Source organism: Jatropha curcas, chromosome 5, assembly GCF_041381405.1.
Source record: "Jatropha curcas cultivar XTBG-Jc1 chromosome 5, XTBG_Jcur_1.0, whole genome shotgun sequence".
Lineage (NCBI taxonomy): Eukaryota > Viridiplantae > Streptophyta > Magnoliopsida > Malpighiales > Euphorbiaceae > Jatropha > Jatropha curcas.
In genome coordinates this window covers 27,723,103-27,742,941 of record NC_143155.1, presented here as the reverse complement: position 1 = coordinate 27,742,941, position 19,839 = coordinate 27,723,103, and the positions used below count along the sequence as shown (strand labels likewise).

At 36.3% G+C, this 19,839-nt stretch overlaps 4 protein-coding genes across 12 annotated transcripts; all 4 read left to right on the top strand.

Moving 5' to 3' along the window:
* The first annotated feature begins 175 nt into the window (after positions 1-175).
* Positions 176-5,629, top strand: PRR9 (pseudo-response regulator 9). 6 transcript variants are annotated; one of them, XM_089721530.1, is made up of 9 exons: positions 176-336; positions 484-726; positions 2,160-2,321; positions 2,424-2,554; positions 2,668-2,820; positions 3,201-3,306; positions 3,418-3,808; positions 4,152-4,905; positions 5,219-5,629. In XM_089721530.1, exons 2-9 carry the CDS (start codon positions 495-497, stop codon positions 5,324-5,326), a joined length of 2,037 nt encoding a protein of 678 aa, XP_089577656.1. In that variant the 5' UTR covers positions 176-336; positions 484-494; the 3' UTR covers positions 5,327-5,629. The 6 variants fall into 6 exon arrangements, with proteins under 6 accessions (XP_089577656.1, XP_037496232.1, XP_037496235.1 ...); XM_037640304.2 differs by having other exon boundaries at positions 3,144-3,306; positions 3,412-3,808; XM_037640307.2 differs by having other exon boundaries at positions 2,157-2,321.
* A 19-nt stretch (positions 5,630-5,648) lies between these two features.
* LOC105642769 (Late embryogenesis abundant (LEA) hydroxyproline-rich glycoprotein family) lies at positions 5,649-7,398 on the top strand. The gene is made up of 2 exons (XM_012227707.4): positions 5,649-5,782; positions 5,941-7,398. Exon 2 carries the CDS (start codon positions 6,509-6,511, stop codon positions 7,202-7,204), a length of 696 nt encoding a protein of 231 aa, XP_012083097.1. The 5' UTR covers positions 5,649-5,782; positions 5,941-6,508; the 3' UTR covers positions 7,205-7,398.
* A 1,859-nt stretch (positions 7,399-9,257) lies between these two features.
* LOC149496506 (metal tolerance protein 1-like) lies at positions 9,258-12,282 on the top strand. 4 transcript variants are annotated; one of them, XM_089721532.1, is made up of 4 exons: positions 9,258-9,505; positions 10,340-10,424; positions 10,668-10,811; positions 10,892-12,282. In XM_089721532.1, exon 4 carries the CDS (start codon positions 10,892-10,894, stop codon positions 12,125-12,127), a length of 1,236 nt encoding a protein of 411 aa, XP_089577658.1. In that variant the 5' UTR covers positions 9,258-9,505; positions 10,340-10,424; positions 10,668-10,811; the 3' UTR covers positions 12,128-12,282. The 4 variants fall into 4 exon arrangements, with proteins under 4 accessions (XP_089577658.1, XP_089577659.1, XP_089577660.1 ...); XM_089721533.1 differs by lacking the exon at positions 10,340-10,424; XM_089721534.1 differs by lacking the exon at positions 10,668-10,811.
* A 3,773-nt stretch (positions 12,283-16,055) lies between these two features.
* LOC119370983 (transcription factor bHLH67-like) lies at positions 16,056-18,773 on the top strand. The gene is made up of 4 exons (XM_089721382.1): positions 16,056-16,609; positions 16,904-17,569; positions 17,662-18,060; positions 18,229-18,773. The coding sequence occupies exons 1-4, from the start codon at positions 16,577-16,579 to the stop codon at positions 18,310-18,312; spliced, it is 1,182 nt and encodes a 393-aa protein (XP_089577508.1). The 5' UTR covers positions 16,056-16,576; the 3' UTR covers positions 18,313-18,773.
* The last annotated feature ends 1,066 nt before the right edge of the window (positions 18,774-19,839 follow it).

The following is a 19,839-nucleotide window of genomic DNA, read 5'->3' as shown; positions in this document are numbered from 1 at the left end:
GGACCCACAGCATGGAAAAATTACCACCACATCGTAATTCATACCTGAAAACACGCCCACATGAAAAATCAAAAACAGTGGTCCATATTGATCCACGTCAGCACTCAACCAGAAGCCAATGGCGGCCCACCTTTTGATCGACGTCAGATAGTAGAGAGATAAAGTCTCGACTATTAGAAAGTCCTCTCTCTCTGGAGGCGAAGGAAGATATTTCGCGGTTTTCGCGGTCGGGAGCCAAAGTTGGATATCAATTTTGAGGCAGTTTTGCTTTCTCTTTCTCCCACTCTAATTTCAGTGGACTTTGCAGATATTTCTTTTTATCCCGTTAAGGATGAGGTTAATTTCACTTTAAACACATCTCTTCTGCTTCTGCTGTTGCTTCTGTTTTATTTACTCCCTATCTTACGAAATTAGGGATCGTTTTTCAATTTTCGTTTGATCTGTTTTTTTTTTTTTTTTTCCTCTTCTTTGATTCAATAATAGCGTGTTTGAGAATGGGTGAGGTGGTGGTGACCAGTGGAGAGGAGATGGAGGTGGAGTTGGGGACAGAGGAGGAGGCAGAGAAGAAAAAGACGCAAAATGAGACAGTTAATGAGGATGCCTCATCGGAGGTGGTTCGATGGGAAAAGTTTCTTCCAAGGATGGTACTTAGAGTTCTGTTAGTTGAGGCCGATGACTCTACGCGCCAGATTATCGCTGCTCTTCTTCGAAAATGCAGTTACAGAGGTCAGTTTCTTTCAAGTGCTTATTTAAAAAATAAAATAAAATCTCTTTTCGGTTGGTTGATTTTTCACATCTTGTTCTGTTTAGTTCTGTAGGAAACTTTGCTTTCTCGATAATTTTATGGTTTTTGGTTCTGATTTTGCCAATGTCAACTTCTTTAGCCTGTGATCTACTTTCCTGGTTGATCTTTTATTTATGTTGCTATATAATTCAATTTCCTTTGCAAAATTTCCCTTTATATTTTCCAGTTTTATATATATTTAAAATATATTTTGCGATGTTGAATTCATTTTCTTTTCTTTATCGAGTTTTATTAGTATTTGAGGGTTGGACCTCGTGAAATTTGCTAAAGGTTTAAGATGTAGGGTATTTAAGATTATTCCTTTTTTTTTTTCTTTTTTCCAATATTAAACTTCACTTTTTTTCTCCCATAGAATCCTTTTCCTATAATGGATTGGACAGTAATCCTTTTAAGTGTTTGAGATACGCAATTTTATTGTTGTTGTCGTGGTTAGGTTTGTCTAATGGCTGACGTCTAGTTTTTGCTATGTTCAGATAAATTGATTTGGTTGGGGAAAGTTGGTGGTGTTTCAATAGTTTTCTGTTCTATTTTTTCTTTTTTGCCCTTTTTTGAAGTCCAGAGAAATGGATTTACTGTAAAAATAACATCAGAGTTGAATATTTTGAGTTGTATATAGCAACCTGTGTCCATGTTAATTAAAAGTGTGAAATCAATGCCAAGAATGAGGCAGGACAAACTATGAAAATGGAAATGTTACAGCTGTGTAAGGTTCAAAATTCAAAATCTAAATGGTCATAGTGGCATCATTTGACCAGAACACCTAAAATACATCGCTGCTGTGAGTGTTGTACTGCCGTTGTTGGGCAAGATGTTCGTAGAGATATCATATGCACATACTGCATCTCTAGTTGTTCTGTTGATTGTTTAATCTCATGGATGTTAACTTGGTTTTCCCACTCTTTATTCCTTCAAGGGTCATTGATGGGGTTGAATTTGAGCCTTTAATATGTCAACTATAGATCAAGGCACTGGAAGTTGGTTGAACACTTGAACTATCCAGATTCTTGCTCTCATTATTCTTGACCAAAGATTACATTTCATACTTTTAAAATGTGCTAACTAATAATTCAATTATTCAATCATAACAGGACTTATTCATTGAATACACTAACCCACCAACTAACTCTATGAAGCATGAAGCTGGGAGGGATGCATAGTAACCTGTTGGCTCCCCATCCCCTTATTCCCCCTTCCCCCCCTCTCTTCTATGTGGTTACTTGTGCAGTTGACTTTGTTCATGTTTATTTCATTGAGCATGCAAGTAAGGTTATGAAATTTTCAGTTTTCTTTTAATCATGGTCTCAGCTGAATGTATGTGCTCTTTTTTCCCTTTTTTTTTTCCATCTCCAAGCAGTTGCTGCTGTTCCTGATGGATTAATGGCATGGGAGACCTTAAAGGGTAGGCCCCATAGCATAGATCTCATTTTAACAGAAGTAGAGTTGCCATCAATATCGGGATACGCACTGCTTACTTTGGTCATGGAGCATGACATTTGCAAAAATATTCCTGTCATAAGTATGTTATCTTCTGCCAAATGCTTTTATCACTACAATCTTGATTTTTGTTTCTGCTAGTAACTGAACATGTTGGATTTGTATTTTACTTATGGCCTTACAGTGATGTCGTCGCATGATTCAATTAGCATGGTTTTGAAGTGCATGTTGAAGGGTGCAGCTGACTTTCTCATTAAGCCTGTTAGGAGAAATGAGCTGAGGAACCTCTGGCGGCATGTTTGGAGGAGGCAAAATGTAAGTTTAGTCTTCCATTTTATCTTCTGGAGTTTGTTGGGCCTGGTCCATTTTTTGGTTTTACGTCTGTACTAATTGAATGAGTATATATATTTTCTTAAACTCTTTATCAGCTAACTGCTGGACATATTCCTCAAAGTTCACCTGATGCACAGCATAAAGTTGAAGCTGCCTCTGAAAACAATTCAGCTAGTGATCACTCAAGTGATTGTGCAACTTCATCACATAAAAGAAAGGAATGCAGTGAGAAAGGGAATGATAACCAAGTAAGTACTGATTACCTCATAGTCATCCTTGTAAGGATATAGGATCTCTTTATGGAAAATCTTCCTTGACAAGTCTTAGTTTACCCATCAATTTTACAATGGCCACATTTACTTAACATACTGTGACTAATTGGTTGCTTCATCCGTCTCCACCCAAACCTACCCTCCCCCCGCCCCCCCCAAGACTCTTTCTTATGTCTGTGGGATCTTAACAAAATACATTTTTAAAGCCTCTCAGAGTGCAAGGAATATTTCTCTTTCCAGATTAGGCTGGCTTCATGAAGTTTCACATAGAGACTGCATGTTTGCCACCTCTTGTGCAGAGCTCTTGTACAACCCCTTACTCGGAGCTGAGAGTGTTCACGTGCAAATATTTGCAGGGTATTTCACAGCCAAAGCTTAGGAGTGCTTCAAATCTGAGCAATATGGAGGAAGAATGTGCTGTGTTGAACAAAGGGCCAGTTATCCCTGAAAATAAAACTGAAGGCATATAATATTCCTTATTTTCTTTACAATTTTAATTGATTAAATTTAAATGAAACTTGTGTTTATTTCGTTGACTTATTAATGGAGCATCTCAAATGGCATCAGCTACAGACTGGTCAACCAGATTGGGACCAATGAGTGCATCGTGCAATGGAGCTTATAATCAAACTACTCTGAAACTGGGAGAACATGCATCTTCTGCCATGGAAGTGATTCAAGCTGAAAGTTTGAGACCAGAAAATGAGAGGGGAAATTCTAATACCACTCAGGGCCACAATGATGATCTAGTTGAATCTTCCAGTGGAGCTATTGATTTGATTGGTACATTTGATAATGGCCCAAAGCACACATATGTAGACACAAATATAAAGGATGGTACCAACAAGTTTGAATTCACTCCACTGGAACTTTCTCTAAGAAGATTTTTTCCCAATAGCTCAAAGAATCAAGGCATTGAGGATAGGCATGCACTAAACCATTCTAATGCCTCTGCTTTTTCATGGTGAGTTGTTATATTAGCTCAACTACAAAGCTAAGCTTATGATACTGAAAAATTGATGAAACTTAGCATATGTAGTTTTCTTTCTAAACTTCAGAAGCAAGAGATTCTCATCTTCTTCCGATTTCCAGAGAGAATTTCCTGGAGATTATGTATGCTCCTTTGACTTTTGACTGAATGAAAAGAAACAGTAATTAATGTTTGAGTTTCTTTAGTGCAAATGACAAATTTATTTTTATTTGCAACCTACCTTCTCCCATAATGCTCAATTCTGTTATTAGGTTGTGGTAACATTGATGTTAAAAATTTTTCTCTGAATTCTGATCAATTGATTGGTTCTCTACAGGTATAACAATAAGATATTGCAACCTCTTTTTCCAACATCAACCAGTAATTGTATTGAGTTCAGGGAAGATACTAGTAAGTCTCCAGAGATGTCATCCAATGAACGTTCTCAAAAGATCAATGGTTTTTCTCAACAACATGGTCCCAATTTGAATGGTGGTCAAGAAATTATGACCACACTAGTTATTGGTCAATCTAGGCAAGCTGAACTAGCATATCCAAATCCCATTCCTATCCCAGGGGTCAGAGTTGACAACATCAGCACAGGATATGGCCATGTTTTTCCTTCTCTATATGGACAAAAAGGTGTATCACCTGCATGGAATCCTAAACTGTCCAGCCAGCGAGACCAGTCTCCATTTGCAACTAGCACCTCTATTCATTCAAATCCTGAAATTCATGACTCTGAGCAGAATAATAGACAATCCGATGACATTACCATCAATTCTGTGGACCAAAATTTGTATAAGCACGATAATATGGAGCAGGTGGAGGAACTGAGACATAGTTCACCTGCTGCCGGTCAAAGTACTAGCAGTAGCATGTGTAATGGCATTGCAGATCACAATAAAAGCAGTGCATATGGAAGCTCTTGCAGTAGAAGTGATGGAAATACTACTTTGGCTGCAGCACCTGAGGAGGTCGTGAAACCAGAGAGCTTGAAAGATGGGGGGATCCCCTTTCGCTCCAGCCAAAGAGAAGCTGCTCTGACAAAGTTCAGGCTGAAGCGAAAAGATCGATGCTATGAGCAAAAGGTACTATGGTCATTATCATTACACCTACATATGTCATTAGATGCTTATCCTCAACAAAACCATGCATCGTATGCATTTGAGGTGTTCATAGCCACTAAATATTTAATGAGGTCACTCCATCGGCCTCTACTTTTGCAGCTGTATCACATTTAATCATGAACCAATTTGGGAAGATAAATTTAAATTGAACTGCACTAATGGCTAGGTTTACAATTCTTTCATGCTTTGGTTGCCCATTCTGATATTTGAGAATAGCAAAATCAAACCGGATAGAAGTGTCTGCGACTTTTTCATATGAACAATTTTTCTGCAGGTTCGGTACCAAAGCCGAAAAAGACTAGCGGAGCAGCGTCCTAGAGTGAAAGGGCAGTTTGTTCGTCAAGTACAAAACAACGCTCCAGCGGCTGGTGATAATAATTGATTATGAAATTATATTTGATGGAATGATGATGATGTGAATTCTGAACATGTTTGGGAGCTTTCTTTATTGCTATGGCCTACAACTTTAATTCTGGAAAGGTGGCCTTGTAAATTATCTGGAGACTAGAGGGGTTGTCCGAGTCCTCTGCTACTCTGGTTAATTTGTTTCGTTGTTCAGTAGATGACCGACCTCATTGTAGTTTTTAGGAAGGTTTAACAGTAGTATTCATAATTTGCATTGGTACAGAACACTTTTTCGTCGTTGGATTGATATCTTCGGTTTTTCTTTTTTTCTTCTTTTAAATTCAGAAAGCAACTTCTGAAAATGCCTTTCTTTTTTTTTTTTTTTTTTTTTTTTTGCACTTTTTGTTTTTCTTTCCAGAGGGAAAAGGCAATAATGTTTCACACTTGAAAGTGGGAGGAAAGAAAAATTTTAAAAAAAAATTATATATCAAAGGTAATACTCTTTTTCTTTATTTGAGAAGAGGGGAGAAAGTCAAGAAAAATTCTAATAAATTATGTAGAGGAAAAATTTTTTTTCTTTCCTTCCCATATGTCAATATATAAGAAAATAATTTTTTTGTTCAAAATTTTTCTTTGAAATGCATGAAACAGGTGTTAGATTGGATCTGACGAGGCATTACCACATTAGAGAAGAAGCATGTATAGAGCCACGTATTATTTTCCCATGCAGAAACAGTCAGGAGGGCAGAGTTATCCATATGTGAGCGAAGGACACTGTTGTCGCTAGTGGCCGCTGCCTTTTCTCTATTCCGCTGACACAAAGTAGAGACAAAGTCCCCCATAATACTTTCGTGTTCCGGCCTTCTGGCACCATTATCATACACATTTATTAGAGAAAACTATTGTTTTGGGCAAGTTTCTTTTAGTAGAAAACTTTTTCTTTTATTTTTTTTAAATAAACCCTTCTTTATTAAGTAGAAACCAGAGAGAAAAACAAAGAAAAATCAGCTAAAAAATAAGCCAACCAACCTTAAAAAAAAAAAGATCACTTTAACTCCCAGTGACCCAACTCGCCCCCTTTTCCCCAACCTTTTTTGTTCCATTTGTCCCGCAGATTCTTCCTCTCTTCCGCCTTTTTCTCTCATATGCACTAGCCACCTTCACCATATGCACCAGTCCTTTTCCCTGACGTATCCTCCTTTTCCATCTTCATTATATTATGATTTCCATGGAAGAAGAAAACCAAAACCAAAACCAAACCCAAACCAAAATGAACTGTGAAAAAGAAACACATAATCACATGCACATGGCACCAGCTTCACGGTGCACTGGGTGCACTGCAAGTGACCCTCGTCGGACTCTCTGTACAATCATCACCGTCTTTCTCCTCTTAGCCGGTCTTACCATTCTTATAGTCTGGTTAATTTACCGACCCTACAAACCTCAGTTCACTGTAGTTGGTGCTGCCATTTATGACCTTAACACATCATCTCCACCTTTCATCTCCACTTCCATGCAGTTCACTCTTGTGACTAGAAATCCTAACAAAAGAGTCTCCATAATCTACGATAAACTCTCTGCTTACGTTTCTTACAGGGACCAAGCAATAACGCCTGCAATAGCGTTGCCTCCGCTTTATCATGACACGAAGAGCACTGTGGCGCTGTCGCCAGTGCTGGGTGGCTCTAAAGTGCCTGTGTCGGCGGACGTGGCGAATGGGTTGGTGATGGATGAGAGTTATGGGGTGGTGGCATTAAGGGTTGTGTTGTTGGGGAGATTGAGATGGAAAGCAGGGGCAATAAGGACAGGAAGATATGGGGTTTATGTCAAGTGTGATATTTGGGTGGGTTTGAAGAAGGGTTTGATAGGGCAAGTTCCTTTGCTTGGATCTCCAAAGTGCAAAGTTGATGTGTGAAATTTTCCTCTCCTTAATAATTAAAGCTTCCTGTAAGGTTAATCCTTGTTCTGCTTTTTGCCTTCTGTGAATTTCTGCAAGTGCATGTAGTTTTCTGTTTTTTATATTTTGCAGAGACACTTTCCTTTCTTATGTAAAATGAATGTAATAAGATCAATAAGAAACAGTAATCAATGTTGCAATTCACAAATTAATTGTTGGGTTTTGGGTTAATCGGAGAAATTGGAGTGAATCGGAAAAATTGGAGACTCGTGGCTGTCCATGCAGACAGTCATGCACCATCTGTCTTCACTACTGGAGTACTAGAAACACTACTCATCACTGGGTTTTTATTTTATTCTATTTGTTTTGATTATAAATTAGCATCAGAGTGATTAAAGAACAAGAGTAGATAATTGCATTATTGTTACTCCTAACTTTTTCTTTTTCTTTAATGAAAAAGACTAAAAAGTGTTTTCTTATATATGGGAACATGGTATTTGTTTGTATAAAGATTTAAGGACGAGAAAAGCATGATTCGTAGAGAAGAAATTAATAATCAAAACCCTTTAGACCTGATTTTTTTATGGTGTTCGCGCCAACCAAAGTGCAGTAATTAAATCTTGGTTTAGAAAATTTGTTCTCCTTGTTATCAATAAATCAATTATACTCGCATCAATATCGCATATCTTTAATTGATTCTTCACATGACATGGATGCTTCAAGGAGGCATCAGATTCGTAACTTCCACTGCTATTTTACTTATTTAGTACTCTAAGTAAGCTAGCTTCTACATCACTCTCATAAAGCTGCAACTTTGAGAGAATTTCGGAAGTTGCGACCGACTTTTCCTTGGTGCTCTCTCTCTTATAGAGGATATGAAAAAAGAGAACTGTAGAAAAGGATATGGACGAACCATATCCATTTCCACTGTATTTAAAAAAAAAAAAAAAAAAAAAGGAAAAAGTACTTCTCTTTATATTAATGGCAATCATACAGATTAAACAAATTATGTAATTCACTGATTTGCTACTAATCTCCATTTCCTTATGATAATTAATTTTATGCACGGTGTTGGTGGTGGTGTTGGTGTGTGAGCTTTTTAGAAGGATATCATTACATGGGCATCATGGGCTTTTACTCTATAGTGGGCCTCTACTAACTAGAAATGAAATTCTTCCAACCATAATTGAGTCTGGTTTAATTTTACTGAATCAGATTGTAGACTGAACTATATGATTTTATTTTATATTTTCTATGTAAAAGTACAAAATATTACCTACGTTTTTTAAAAAAAATCAATGGCACATCAACCAAATTTTTAACCCTTTTTAATTTTATTTTTTTTTTATCATTAGCTATTTGGAAAAATACAAAATATAAATCAATATATCTAACAAAGGCAACCCTTTTTATTTTGCATCTAATGATTGTACCCTGTTTTTTATAAATGGTCCTGTCCACTGCCTAGAAAAGCTGTAGTCTATTTGGGCCGGCCTGCTATTAGTTTGTGCTGATCAGTTTTTGGTCTTCTTTCTTGTGAAGCCCAACTGTGTTGTTCTGATAATATAAAGAGAACACCAATTTGGGAGTCATATTCATATGCATATTTTATTGTCTATTAAGCATGTTTATTTTAAATTGAATTCTCTGCTTTAGTTATTTATTTATAAAAGTAAAATTAGTGAAACTTATTAATGTCAATCTTAAAGTTTAAATTATTCAAGTTAAGAAAAACTCATCATGTAATGAAGAAATAGTACATCAATTGCAAAATATGCTTTTTAAAAAATAAAATTTAGGAATTTAATGTGAAGTAATTAAAATTTGAGGTTTTGATACGCATTTTCATTTTTTTTTCTAACGGAAATAGACAACAAAATAAGTTTGTAATGGGAATTTCCAAAATGGTCACAATAACAACCTTTTTCATTGGCCAAGATGCCAATTCTACTACATCTTCCGTTAGATTGGTATCTATACGTCCACAGTCCACAGTCCACGGTCCACCGTCACGTGCAATAAGATTCATAAATTAAAAAAACTTCAGGACACATTGATAAACTTGGTAGTTGTCGACTGGTTGCCAATGATAAGGATATTCCACTTTCCCTGCTTCTCGGGTGGTGAATTTAAAAGGTCTGGACTGGGACATTCTAGTAATTCTAAGAGCCAGTTCAAAGATTTTATTTAAAACTGAAAACAAAGCTCCAGACGAACAGAAAGGACTATACACAGACTCCACTGGCCGCTGGTCACACTCCGACTTCCGTTTTATCTGATGAGAGGAACTCACTATTGGAAAACCACAAGGATTTGATGGTACGTCCACGCTCAAATTTCCTTTTTTTTTTTCTTTTTGTTACTAATAAATCAATTATCATTTCTTTCTTGTTTTTGAGTTTCTTGCATGTATTTGGTTAAATTTATATATGATGAATTCGATTTCTCTAGTGAGTTCACGGATTTGGTTAGCTTTGCACTCAGTTTATGGTCTAACCTTCATGTTCTTTTTGTTTCCAGTTCTTTGTAGATACTGATCGCTTAATATTTTTGTTTGTCTTATCCTATCTGTTTTTTTTTTTTAATTTTCGATAATAGATTGGTCGATAGGTGCCTGTTGGATTTGTCTCTATCTCACTCTGTTTATTTTATTCAATTTTTTATTTTCATAATCCGTATGTGTTTGGATTCAATTGTATACTGAACTTCATTAAGTTTTTCATTAAAGTTTTGTTCTTTTTATGTGTCTCATGTTTTCATTCAGTTGCAAAATATCACGTTTTGTAATATTTTTAAAGATTTTTTTTTAGTTAATACCAATATTATGACAAAGAAACCGAGAGAGATACAGAAAGATAAGTTTGGAATGTGGTTGTTTTCTCCTAAAAAAGAATTGAAGGATATGGAATACTAAAATATGTCTCTCTTTTGTTTGGTTTTGTTTAGCATTAAAAGGACTCGGCTGGATCCTTGACCTAAATCAACGGTCAAATTTCTACGGCACAAATTAGAGAAATATAGTTTTTTATTATTATTATTATTAAATGGAGTTCAAGGTTGGGATTGGGGTGTTCTCTTTTTAGCTCATCTGCTTTCTTTAATTGTATGGCTATGATTCATGAATTTGATTAAGTATTTGAGAATCCCTTGCAGCTGAGCTGTCTTTAGTTGTCAAAAGGTGAACAATCATCACTTTTCTGTTGGAAAAACATCCTGCAAGTGAAGCTATTTAATCTAGGTGAATATCGTAAGAGTTCTGCTTCATTTCTTTCATTCATCTGCAAGGGCCGGCTATGCCAAAGACCTGAAATTTGTTTATTTAGTGCTTGGATTTGGATTAACATACTGTTATCAATTGTTCTCACTCTTTTCAATTGCTTTAATTATTGTTATTGGTGTGAATAAGTTCTCGTTGTTCTATTACTGATTCCTTTTTTTTTTCATTTGTTGTTTCTTCTTGCATTGCTTTCATATGTGCTAGCAACCAAGCAATCTTGATAAAGAACAATTGGATTGTTTCTTTCTTGTTGCATTAAAGTTGCTCAGGTTTATGATTGTGATGTTGACTTGTTGAGGCAATGTTCTATGTTCGTGAGTCAAAAGGGAAAGTACATATATAAAACAGGTTGTAGAAAATTGTATACAAGTTATGCTCTGTATGGTATTAATTTCACACTCATGGTGTTGTTGAAATCAAATTTTCAGATGGAAGCACAAAATCCTCAACATGGACAGATTATTGAAATAAATGTTGATGTTCCTGAGGGAGGGAGCAGCATTGTGGGGAGTAAGATATGTGGGGAAGCACCTTGTGGGTTCTCTGATGCTGCAGCTACCTCGAAAGATGCTGAAGAGCGATCAGCCTCCATGCGCAAGCTCTTGATGGCAGTTGCACTTTGTGTAGTCTTCATGAGTGTTGAGGTGGCTGGTGGCATCAAAGCCAATAGTCTTGCGATATTGACTGATGCTGCCCATTTGCTTTCAGATGTAGCAGCTTTTGCTATTTCCTTGTTCTCCTTGTGGGCAGCTGGCTGGGAAGCCACACCCCGTCAATCCTATGGATTTTTTAGGGTTGAGATTCTTGGTGCACTTGTTTCCATACAGCTCATATGGTTGCTTACTGGGATTTTGGTATTTGAAGCCATTGTTAGGCTCATCCATGGTACAGATGATGTAAATGGCTTTTTAATGTTTATTGTTGCTGCATTTGGTTTAGTGGTGAACATTATCATGGCCCTTCTGTTGGGCCATGATCGACATGGCCATGATGATCATCACAATCATGGGATTGGACACAGCCATAGGAAGAAAATTACCAGTCATCATCATCTGATCCACAACCACCATGAGGAGCATTCAAAAGATAAGCGCCATTGTCACGAGGAACACACAAAAGATGAACACCATTGTCACGAGGAGCACTCAAAAGATGAGCATCATACTGCTTCGAAAGATATTACAGAGCCATTGCTTGATAAAGGGAAAGGCAGCCATAGGAAAAAGCAACAGAATATAAATGTAGAAGGAGCATATCTTCATGTACTTGGGGATTTCATCCAGAGTATTGGGGTAATGATTGGAGGCGGAATCATATGGTGGAAACCTAAATGGAAGATAGTTGATCTGATCTGCACCTTAATTTTTTCAGTTGTAGTTATGGGTACAACGATCAAAATGCTGCGGAACATACTTGAAGTCTTGATGGAGAGCACTCCACGGGAGATAGATGCAACAAAACTAGAAAAGGGGCTATTGGAAATGGAGGAAGTGGTGGCCGTGCACGAGCTGCATATATGGGCCATCACAGTGGGCAAAGTCCTCTTAGCTTGTCATGTAAAAATCAGACCAGAAGCGAATGCAGACATGGTTCTGGACAATGTGATAGACTACATCAGAAGGGAATACAATATTAGTCATGTTACCATCCAGATAGAACGTTAGTGGAGGTGATTGGGTCATTGTATCTGGGGCCTTTTGTTTCTGAAACTTCCAGAATTTACTATCATGTGGGTGCAAATAATCTTTGTAATAGCTAGCAAATGTTGTAATAGATAGCTGGTTAGGCAGCATAATAAATATCCTATCCTTAATTTGCATCCGTGCTGCTTTTTTATCTAATTAACAACTTGAATTTGTAATTATAGAGTGTATGACTATGGAGTTCCCTGAATTCTTACTTTTCATCTGATATAAGTTACCAAAAATGTGTTACACAATGTGCATTTTTTTTTTTTTTCTTTCTACGGGAAGAATTTTTTGGTCAGGCTCCAAGGAGTGCTTGCCTTCAATTAGAGTCACGCATATTCTGTTACTTGGATTTGGGTCTACCACTGATAATTTTCAAGTGTCACAGGAATCGGTTGGTGAAGTCACAGCTGGGAGCATGATGCTGTGAAGTGGGGGCGTTGGGGTCATTGGATCCTTTTTATGGCGAAATGATAGGTAAGACTACCAGTTAATTGACCTGGCACTGCGGTTGATTGGAGGAAGATATCTGGAGAATAATTACTGGAGAGAAGCTATTCCCCTGGGAGGTAAGGATAAGGTAGCTGTCTCTCTGGTATTCGTTTATTTATTTATTTTTGTTATGGTCTCTAGGTAGGATAGATATGGAGCGAGCTACAGGACAAGGAGACTAACTCTAGCTGTGTGGCTTAAGGTATACCATAGTTTTAGAGGAGGCGAATATATGCCATAGTTCAATGTGGATAAGATTTTCAAACATTATCAAATAACGCTTGGCATTTTGAAGTAGAAAATTTTATTGCATCACAGTAGTAAATTTTTGTGTTTCCTTGAAGCTCACATGATCTGCATTATTTACATCTTGGCCGATTATATTTTGTCTAGTATGTGAACATGTCTGAGCAATTTTGATTGCTTCCGGCGATGTAGAAAGGAGAAAGTTACCATGTGAGAGATGAAGGAATAATTTTAAGGGAAAAAAACAATTTTGCCTTATAGGACAGGACTGAAGCTAATGAAACTGTTGACATTGTGAAAGGTCTGATAGCAACACAAAGGCTTATTATATGTTCCTTTGTTTCTTTTTTTCTTTTTTTTTTTTCTCTTTTTTTAAAGCTTGGCCCTTTTATAAAAGATCATCACTAAAATTGAGAGACATAGTGCCTTGATCATCAGGTAATATATCTGCTTGTCAGTTGAGAAGGACCTCGTGAAGCTGTAAATGGGGTGTTTGTGTTTCTTCATTTCCAAGTAACTGACATTACAACTCAGATTGAGATAAGATAAAGATGGTTGTTCTCTCAAAATAGCACATTTCAACAGTTGAAGCGAACATGAAAATCTTTTCTGGGTTGCACTTCAATATTTTTGTATTTGAATAAAGCCATGAACACCCTGTACTATGGTAGCCCACTTATTAGTTAAGTTTGCATTATTACTTATTCATAAAGTTGCACGTATTTTTTGGCTCAAAAATTTTAAAAATTAAATCTTTATTAGGAAATCATTTAGAACATCTGAGATAAGTTGAAGTAGAGGAACACAAACATGTCTTGTGTTTCTCATAAAGGGTTTGATCAGTTGAGGGAGGCTTTGATAAGGGCCATAAGGGAAAGTGAGCGGAAATGGTAGAGAATCAGAGGCATCGTCGCATCCATAAATGGTTTGATTTGGGGACAAAATTTGTTTTCCGACACATTTAATGAAAATTTTGCCATTATCTATTGGGATATGACCCTACAAAAATTTTCAATTATAGCGAATGAAAGCTACACCCGACGCCATTCTCATCTTCTCCGGATAAAAGACGAACAGTCTTATGAATCTTTTCTTATGTTTGCCCTTTTACGTGGATGTCAATTGCTTGTACACAACTTGTATATACAGATAGTATGATTTAAGCCATTATCATTGATAGAAGTGAACGACAAGTAGGCAATTCAAAAAAATATATGATTCAAATTTGTCTTTCAAAGATATTTGGACAAGAATTTATAGAAAATTGGAGTGTCTGTTGCCGGAGCAAGGGACGAGGCATTAGTGACCGAGCTGATACTGTGAGTCATCAAATGTGAATTTTTGACTGAAAGTTGCAATTTTTGAAATGGTGAATTTTTTATTGAATGTTATATTTTTTGAAATGATTATAACGCTCAATATAATTATATTGATAAAGTCACAGATATATTTTTGGATCATTTGTTTAGTCTTATCCATCATATCAAATTATTATTTGCCCTTTGAAGTTTGATTAATTTAGTATGTTGGATTGATTCTTGCATGTCTCAAAAATATATCATTTAGGCCTTAAAAGTGTGGGAAAGAGAACAATTTGATCCTTTCATTAGGATAAGCAAGATTTTAGTCAGTAATTATAAGAGGAAACTCAAAATAGAAAAATTCCTAATTATCTAAAACTTCAATCTCTTAAAATTCATGAAATGTCTAAATCTTTTCAAGTAGTCATAATAATCTCTTTTTTTTTTTTTTCTCGAGTGATTTTGGAAGTTCTCGCAACAATATGTTTATGAGAATGTAGGGCAGGGAGGAAACTTTAACTAGTCACTCTAATTCGGAGGAATGGTGAAATAGTTAGAATTTTTAAATCTTGAAAATAAGTAATATATTTTAAAGTAATATATACTAAATAATATATTAGGTCAAACATTGTGGCAAAGTAATATTTTTTTAACCTTGACTTTTACAGGCATTTGGCTAGGTATTAGGCATAATATTATCCGTGTCGCAGAATTGTTTATCTAAATTTTGAGAAATGTTTGAGATAATACAACAACGATGGAACCAGAAAAAAATAATTAGGTGGCAAAATTTTTTTACAAAATTTCGAAAAAAAAACTCATTATTTTATAAATAAAATGAAAAGTTTTTTATATTTTATAAGATAATTTTAAAATTAGGGGTAGAAATCACTGGTGACCATCCTTAATTCTGTAGCTAAATGTAAATTGAATTGATATTGACGTTGTTCATGTCAAAGTCAAGTTCTAAATTATGATTTGTATTCTTATTCGGGGTATGTACCATTGGATACAAAGAAATATCTTTATTATGAAAATAACAAGAAGCCACTTGATTGACATTTTAGTATTAAGCATATGATGAACAAATATATGAAAGAAAAAGACCACCAAAATGATTAAATGTGAAGTGTTTGAAAATTGAAACAAAAATTGCATCAACTTGCAAGACTCCAAGATTACCCTTAAAAAAATGACCACAGCAGCGCTATGCTGAGCAAAACAGTCGCTTCATTCGAATCGAACTGAAATCACAAAATATAAATAAAAAATTTCTTTACTACAAATTGAATTGGACCGAAAGTTTGTAAATGAACCAAATTAATCGAATCAAATCAGTCGGTTCGGTATGATATATTTTTATTGGTTTATATAGGTTTGGTTTTAAGTCCAACCGTCGAATTTTTGTGTAATGAAATTGAACTGAACGATAAATTCGATTCAAATCAAATGAATCGATCAGCTAAATCTCTCTTGGATTTTTGACTGAACCAAAATGAGTTGATTCAGTTTTCGGTTCGGTCCGGTCAGTAATTTTGCTCACCCCTAAAGACAACCGCTAAGGCAGTCATAGTCGTACTGCTGGACTCCATGTGCATTCCATATCAACTCTTACTCTAGAGTAAAACTACAATGACAGTAAAATTCGAATATATACCCCTAGAATAGCAAAAAAAGAAAATTAATAATTCAAACACAAATAATATTACTAATTCTTTTAATAATAATAATAATAATAATAATACTACAGAAAAAGCAAGGCAATTGTGGAGAGATGTGAAGAGACCCATCATCAGACTCGGTGACACAATCCATAGAAGGACTTTCCAAAGCTTTTTATTAACCTTTGGTGTGCACTTGAGAGAGAGAGAAGAGAAGAGAAGAGTCCCCACAACTGTCTGTCCCCGCTGCCGGACAAAACTGCCACCGCCAATAATGCTTGGGACCTTGTAAACCAGACAACTCTCCGTTTCTCTCTCTCTCTCTCTCTCTGTCTCTCTCTCTCTCCCTCTACTGTTAAGTCTCTACCAACTCTTTCCAGTCCTATATTCATCTGTTATACATCTCTCTCTCTCTCTCTCTCTCTCTCTCTCTTTCCAGTTACCATATTTCTCCCCTATTTCAATTTTTTTTCACTAGTCTTTCTGGGCGGGCTCCATATCTATCTCTTCTACTGTGGAGCTCTTGAAAGCATTAAATGTTTATTCTATTTAAGAGTATCACCAGCAGAATCAGAAAACAAAGGAATAATCTATTTATGCTTTGTATTGTATATGGGGTCTCTTCCTTCTGCTTCTTGTAGGTTACATTTATTATTGTTGTTCTGTTAGCATCACAATGGAATGTTTTTAAGGCTATACTTGCAATTACTGCTAGCTCAGCTGTGATGGAGAGGCTCCAAGGCCCCATTGATCCTTGTGTATGTTACTTTCCTCATTTTAGTACTTTTCTTAAATTTTCCCTTCCTCTTTCCTTTAATTCCTCATTAAATGGACTTACTGCATTTCCTTCTCTACATGCTTGCATTCAATGCTCGTGTTGCTTTTCTTGAAATGCTAATATCTGCTCTTCTGATTCTTTTTTTAAACATTCTACTCTTATTCTTCTTTTGTTCTTCCTTTCCCGTTTAATACTCAATTCACCATTCTATCCATCGAGCCAAGAATTTCTTTCCTTTCTTTTTTGTTTTTCTTAATTTTTGTTTTTCTTGCAGTTCTTAGGTGAAAATTTGGGGACTGAAATTTTGAGATTTGAAGAAGAAGAAGCAAACTTTTCAATGCCAAGTTTGGAAGACAAAATGCCGTTTCTTCAAATGCTTCAAAGTGTAGAAACTCCACCATATTTTCCTTTCAAAGAACCGAACTTTCAGACATTACTAAAACTCCAACACATCAAAAAGCAGCCATGGGATATCAACAGTTACATCACTGAAACTGACAGCCACGTTCAAGCGTTAGAGCTGGAAAGTTGCATCACTCACGACATAGCTGATAATTTGCACTCGCCAGTCAAATTTGAAACCAAAGATTTTCAAAACCCACATTCCAACCCCTGTCTAGAAAGCGTAAGCCCAAACTCTAACCATAGACAAGCCAACTCCATGCAACGATTCTGCAAACAGCGGAGCTCAGTCTCAGTCTCTTCCTTTTCATGGACTAACCCACAGACCACCATGCTTAACGAAACCCAATTTTCCAAGTCTTCTCCTTTAGTCCCTAGGGAACGAAAGAAAAGAAAGCGAACCAGGCCAACAAAGAACAAAGAAGAAGTAGAGAGCCAGCGTATGACCCACATTACCGTCGAACGCAACCGGCGTCGCCAAATGAACGACCATCTCAACTCTCTCCGCTCTCTCATGCCTCCCTCCTACGTTCAAAGGGTAATCACTAGACACCACAAAAATTCAATATTTTTTCTTAATAAATATTTCGGTGTCAAAAGTTCACATTTTTTTTTTATTGGGTTCAAAAGGGCGACCAAGCGTCGATTATAGGTGGTGCAATAGATTTCGTGAAGGAGCTAGAGCAGCTTCTGAATTCGTTAGAGGCGCAAAAGAGAATGAGAAAAACAGAAGAAACCGCGGCTAATATGGGCATTTCATCGAGCGGGTTGTTTACGTCTCAGATAGAAGGTAAAATCCAAAGAGAAAGTAGCAATTTCGAAGAGGAATTGAAGGTGAAAAGAACATCAGAGGCGGCGGAGATAGAGGTGACTGCTATACAAAACCATGTAAATTTAAAGATTCAGTGCGAAAGGAGTCCTGGCTTGTTATTGAGAGCCATTGTTGCGTTGGAGGATCTCAAGCTTACTGTTTTGCACCTTAACATCACGTCTTCTGAAACCAGAGTTCTTTACTCGTTCAACCTTAAGGTGCCTAGTTTCTTTCTGGTCAACCAGTTTGACTTGCGTCAAGATACTTCTTTTTTAAAAAAAAAAAAAAAAGAAAAAAAAAAAGACCATTTTCTTCAATTTCTTAACCTTTATCTTTTGTTTTATTTATTTATTTATTTGGCTAATCGTTGGTGGGTCTAACGGCAGATAGAGGATGATTGTAAGCTAGAATCAGCGGATGAGGTAGCAGCAACAGTGCATGAAATATTCAGCATTATCAACGGCAGGTGATTGGTCAAAGATACTTGGCGAACAGAAATAGTAGCAGTAGCTGACTCTATAATCCTTTTCTTGCCCTCTTGTATAGGGTAGGAGATAGGAAACTGGAGCTGGGTTGATGAAAAGAAAGGGAAGCTCCATTAATTTTCAAAGGCAGGCAAATGATGTTTACTGCTCAACTTCAAATCAAAACTAATAAAAGAAAGAAGCTAGTATCTTATTTAATTAATTTATTAATTAACCATTGTTAGTCGCTAGAAGATTAGAACAGGGGGTATGAATCCTGTAGCCTGGGGTGGGGTCCAGCTTGCTTGGTCTATATATAAAAGGTGTGAATTTGGGGTTCATGATGACAAATTGCAAATGATGCTTCTCTTTTGTATTGACTTTCGGATATGTCCTTGTATCTATGGATATGGATGTTTCATTAGTATATAATACAATACAATATCCATAGCGCCAGCTCTTTTTTTCTTGTACTCTCCTTTTCAGCTTCAGCTGGCTTCTTCCCTGGTACAAAGTTGAAATATTCAAAACTCCATGCCATGGACCGACTTTACGTATCTTTTTTTTATTATTTTTTTAAAAAGTATTTGTTTCTTGCTGCTGAATCCTAATTTATAATTTAGGTATACTTAATAGTTGAAATATAGTAGAAAGAAAGCAGGCAAGGATGGGGAGTGAAGAGCAAAGGAATGGGAGTGGCCAAAGTCAAAGGGTGGGGGGGAAAGGGTAACCCATGTTCCAAGTCTCTGAAAATTGTCATATGGGTCAGACAGAGAAACCCATAAAGACAGAAAGAGAGAGAGAAGAGAAGAGAAGTGTGCAGCAACTATAATAAACACACATCCCCATGTGCAAAAGCATCACCAACGTCTGGTCAGGGACATATCACCTTCCTTTTTCTCTAGCCTCAGTCCTAGTCGTTCTTGCTCTTCCCACTCTCTCCACTCTTTTTCCTTTTTTTTTTTTTTTTTTTTTTTCAATATCATTTTGTTTGCAGTGGACAAATACATCAGTCCCAACACAATCATGTATTTGAAGATTCGTTTTAGTATTTTTTTTTTAAAAAAAAAAAAAAAATTTAGCCGTGGCAGTCAGCCGCATGATTAGCATTTTGTTTCTACTACCGCATTGAACGTTTTCATTTTTTCTATCAAAATCATTCGATGGATAAGTCCACATTAATTAGTAAAATTACTAGTATTAGATGAGGCTAAGGAGGAAATGATGAAAACAAAATTGCTTACACTTGTATAGTAAAAAATCCAATCCCGAGTAATCTCATACTGTAAAAGGGGCAAAAAGGACAGGAAAGGAAAGATCTAGGGTTGCTAGAAACCTCGGGCAACCCGAACCTTGAAAATGATGGATCCAAAAGGACATTTGGGTTGAGCCCTCGGAATATGGGACTGTTTTCTATGGAAAGCCGAGCCCAACATCATTCTATACTAAATAATTCATGCTACTTTATACCCTTATTCTCACACTAACATTCACATTTGGAATTTGTATTATCAATGCGCAAATACGGAGAGA

What these genes read in the sequence shown, in the direction of transcription:
- PRR9 (XM_037640303.2), top strand. Translation starts at nt 495, where the DNA reads ATGGGTGAGGTGGTGGTGACCAGTGGAGAGGAGATGGAGGTGGAGTTG. An exon ending in TCGAAAATGCAGTTACAGAG is followed by an intron (nt 727 to 2,156) that starts GTCAGTTTCTTT and finishes TCCATCTCCAAG; the next exon opens with CAGTTGCTGCTGTTCCTGAT. An exon ending in AATGCCTCTGCTTTTTCATG is followed by an intron (nt 3,809 to 4,151) that starts GTGAGTTGTTAT and finishes GGTTCTCTACAG; the next exon opens with GTATAACAATAAGATATTGC.
- LOC119370983 (XM_089721382.1), top strand. Translation starts at nt 16,577, where the DNA reads ATGGAGAGGCTCCAAGGCCCCATTGATCCTTGT. An exon ending in CTCCCTCCTACGTTCAAAGG is followed by an intron (nt 17,570 to 17,661) that starts GTAATCACTAGA and finishes TGGGTTCAAAAG; the next exon opens with GGCGACCAAGCGTCGATTAT. An exon ending in TTTACTCGTTCAACCTTAAG is followed by an intron (nt 18,061 to 18,228) that starts GTGCCTAGTTTC and finishes GTCTAACGGCAG; the next exon opens with ATAGAGGATGATTGTAAGCT.
- LOC105642769 (XM_012227707.4), top strand. Translation starts at nt 6,509, where the DNA reads ATGATTTCCATGGAAGAAGAAAACCAAAACCAAAACCAAACCCAAACC.